The sequence below is a fragment of the Salvia splendens genome, chromosome 10 (genome assembly GCF_004379255.2).
Source record: "Salvia splendens isolate huo1 chromosome 10, SspV2, whole genome shotgun sequence".
NCBI lineage: Eukaryota > Viridiplantae > Streptophyta > Magnoliopsida > Lamiales > Lamiaceae > Salvia > Salvia splendens.
Window position 1 is genome coordinate 16,582,880 of NC_056041.1, and position 3,733 is coordinate 16,586,612.

The 3,733-nt window shown below is 39.0% G+C and overlaps 1 protein-coding gene across 1 annotated transcript; it reads left to right on the forward strand.

The window, feature by feature from the left end:
* Positions 1 to 272: 272 nt before the first annotated feature.
* On the forward strand, positions 273 to 3,261 carry LOC121751976 (tubulin beta-5 chain-like). The gene is made up of 4 exons (XM_042146820.1): positions 273 to 419; positions 1,043 to 1,440; positions 1,552 to 1,821; positions 2,353 to 3,261. The coding sequence occupies exons 2-4, from the start codon at positions 1,047 to 1,049 to the stop codon at positions 3,030 to 3,032; spliced, it is 1,344 nt and encodes a 447-aa protein (XP_042002754.1). The 5' UTR covers positions 273 to 419; positions 1,043 to 1,046; the 3' UTR covers positions 3,033 to 3,261.
* Positions 3,262 to 3,733: the final 472 nt, after the last annotated feature.

Sequence of the window (3,733 nt, forward strand, 5' to 3'; positions counted from 1 at the left end):
AATTGAGTTGAATTTCATCCTTATTTAAGTAACAAATTAATTAATTACATTAATGATATTTTGTTTTTTCTTAGATCTTCAATTTAAAAATTATTATTATCATGAATCACTAACGTGCTTTGGATGCGAAGTTTTACCAATTTGAATAAAAATGAATTTTGTTTTCACATAATAAAACAAAAAAGTTTGAATTAATTGAAACATCACTATCTTAATAGGCCGATCCCATCTCAACCGTGCATAAAGAGAGGGAACGAATGATATCCGTCGATGCCTCTGTCCACAGATATAAAATCACTCTTAGGTCTGACATCTCACTCACACACTCTCTCTCTCACTAATTCACTCTCATCGATCGAGTAGAGATACTTCTTACTCGATCACCTGTTGAATATCCTGTTCAGCTCGCGAATTCACAGGTTAATTTTCTTTCGTTTTCGTATTACTGCAGCTCAGATCTGTGCTTCATTTGCTTGGATTTTATTTTTAATCATTTTTTGGTGCGCTGTTTTGGCTTACATTTATAGAGTTTTGTTTCAAGCTTTGAGGAAATGAGGTCTCGATTTTTAAATGTTTGAAGATCGTGTTTCTAGATTGAGCAAATTGTTATATTTTTTACACTATTTTCGTAATTTGAGAACCGTCGATGAATTTTAGAAAGATGTAGCGGCAGATCGCCTTCGGTTGAGGCAGGTCTTTGTAAGTTGGAAGCTTTTCTATCGTAAATATGCAGATCTGATTGAGATCCGTGAGATTTCTTGTTGTGAATATAGTTGCTGGCTTTTTCGATCTGGTGCGAGATCTACTATGAAAATGGAGATTTAGTTCAGGCATTTAGTTAGATGATGTGTGAAATATATCCGAACTAAAAATATTTGAATTTGATTTCGTTGACTGTGTTAATTACAGTACTTATTATTGTTCCTACTGCAAAGATCATTCTGTCGATAAATTATTAGTGATTTAGCTGTCTTATATTCTAATGGATGTTTATGATAAATGTCAATGCCTCTACTTCTTACCAATTCATTTGAAATTACAGGAAAATGAGAGAAATCCTTCATGTTCAGGGAGGCCAATGCGGAAACCAGATTGGTTCCAAGTTTTGGGAGGTTGTTTGCGAAGAACATGGCATAGATCCAACTGGACGATATGCTGGTACTTCTGATTTGCAACTGGAGCGTGTCAATGTGTACTACAATGAGGCATCATGTGGCAGGTTTGTTCCTAGAGCTGTGCTTATGGATCTCGAGCCAGGAACCATGGACAGTGTCCGCACTGGACCATTTGGTCAGATCTTCAGGCCGGATAACTTTGTTTTCGGCCAGTCTGGTGCTGGGAACAATTGGGCGAAAGGCCATTACACGGAGGGAGCTGAGCTGATCGACTCCGTTCTAGACGTAGTAAGAAAGGAGGCTGAGAATTGTGACTGCCTTCAAGGTGATCTGCGACAGATAAATCTACACTTTATAAGGAGTTTATTTTACTTTCTTGATAAACATCTTGGTGTGTTCTGACTATTGCTTGAATCTCCGTGATTTATTTCTATAGGTTTCCAGGTGTGCCACTCACTTGGTGGAGGAACTGGTTCCGGTATGGGCACCCTGCTGATCTCTAAGATCAGGGAAGAATACCCTGATAGGATGATGCTGACATTTTCGGTGTTCCCTTCCCCGAAGGTCTCAGATACAGTGGTTGAGCCTTACAATGCCACCCTCTCAGTCCACCAACTTGTTGAGAATGCTGATGAATGCATGGTCCTCGACAATGAAGCTTTATATGATATATGCTTTAGGACCCTCAAACTCACCACTCCTAGCTGTGAGTATAGTTCATTAATACTTCATGCCTTTGCTTTATCTAGTGTTTCCTAAAATACCTTTACTCCTGCTGCCTGCAATGATTTTATCTTTCACCTGTTTGTTGCTTTTGGAATTACATTTATATCATAAAGGACTCTTGAAAATGGTATGGCAGTACCTATCTACTTGCTTTGTTATATGAAAATATGTGGTTATAATTTGTTCTAATACTCATGGTATTTTGTTGATTGGTTGACTACAATAAAATGCTACAAAAACTAAATATGAAATGTTGTGCAAAACACTGCTTCTTTTCGTCTTCAAAATGCATTCCATGTTTCTATATGCTGCTATAAATTGATGAAAGATTGCTAATATGCTGTTTTACCTTGTATTTTTATACCTACCAAGCTCTTTTGCCTCTCAAGTTATATGACCTGACTCATCGTTGTTTGCACAAAACTGCTGCTGTCAATATTTTCTTCTCAAAAGTTTGTACCATGTACTTTTTCTTGCTAACTTGCTAACATACGTTTCACTTTTTATACAGTTGGTGATCTGAACCACTTGATTTCTGCAACAATGAGTGGAGTTACTTGCTGCCTTCGATTCCCCGGTCAACTCAACTCTGATCTGCGGAAGCTTGCTGTTAACCTCATTCCATTCCCCCGTCTGCACTTTTTCATGGTTGGGTTCGCTCCTCTGACATCTCGTGGTTCTCAGCAATACCGTGCTCTAACTGTTCCAGAGCTTACCCAACAAATGTGGGATTCCAAGAACATGATGTGTGCTGCTGACCCACGCCATGGGCGTTACCTTACTGCCTCAGCCATGTTCCGGGGCAAAATGAGCACTAAGGAAGTAGATGAGCAGATGATCAATGTCCAGAACAAGAACTCTTCGTACTTTGTGGAGTGGATCCCCAACAACGTGAAATCCAGTGTGTGTGACATCCCGCCAAGAGGTCTCTCGATGGCATCAACCTTCATTGGGAACTCGACCTCCATTCAAGAGATGTTCAGAAGAGTGAGCGAGCAGTTCACAGCCATGTTCAGGAGGAAGGCTTTCTTGCATTGGTACACTGGTGAAGGGATGGACGAGATGGAGTTCACCGAGGCTGAGAGCAACATGAACGACCTTGTCTCCGAGTACCAGCAGTACCAGGATGCTACAGCGGACGATGAAGATGAGTACGATCAGGACGAAGAGGCCGAGGAGGATGACATGTGAAGAAGAAAATAGAGCCGCCACCCACTCGACTGCCCCCTACCTTGTATGCTTGTTACATGTGTTTGGAAATACTTAATATGTCGTTGTTTCTGCTGTGAGTGCCTGAAACCTAGCTGTTTTACTTCGTCCCAATGGTTAGTATTGGCCACATGAAAAAGCGTGGAATTAATATGATTGTATTGTGGAGTTAATATCAGTGTGTTGTGGAGTATGTTTGATTCCTAGCAAATTATCTTCTCTCATCTGCAATTTCTGCCTATCCTTAAAAACGCGTTTTACAAATAGATTGGGTTTCATCGAGTCTTGAATTTGCATGTGCTTTCTTTTAAGAATACACCATCTATCTGTGTCACGAGCATCTTCGTCATATATTAGTTGGATCAAATTTCACACATGATTGAATATAGACTTTAGTTTATTAGTAGGAATATTATTGTTTACATGTGTGTGTTACAAGAGGATATGGAAATTTCGTGTATTTAGACTTTACTACTATAAACATGGCCCAAACTTGGTTAGATGTATGGTTGGCCTTTAGCCCATTCTTTTATCTTAATATTATTCTTTAGTTCAGACTTCAGAATGAAAGTGATAGATTTGACGATTAAAAGTTGCATTATTGTAAAGCTGTGTGTGTTGCGTTGCAATTACTAAAAAAAGAAATGAAAAGTGATCTTTGGTTTAAAGAAAAATGAGAATTG

Bases quoted from the DNA above. Each gene is read 5' to 3' on its own strand.
- LOC121751976 (XM_042146820.1), top strand. From the start codon at position 1,047: ATGAGAGAAATCCTTCATGTTCAGGGAGGCCAATGCGGAAACCAGATT. The intron at 1,441-1,551 runs GTGATCTGCGAC...TTATTTCTATAG, and splicing joins GAATTGTGACTGCCTTCAAG to GTTTCCAGGTGTGCCACTCA. The intron at 1,822-2,352 runs GTGAGTATAGTT...CTTTTTATACAG, and splicing joins CAAACTCACCACTCCTAGCT to TTGGTGATCTGAACCACTTG.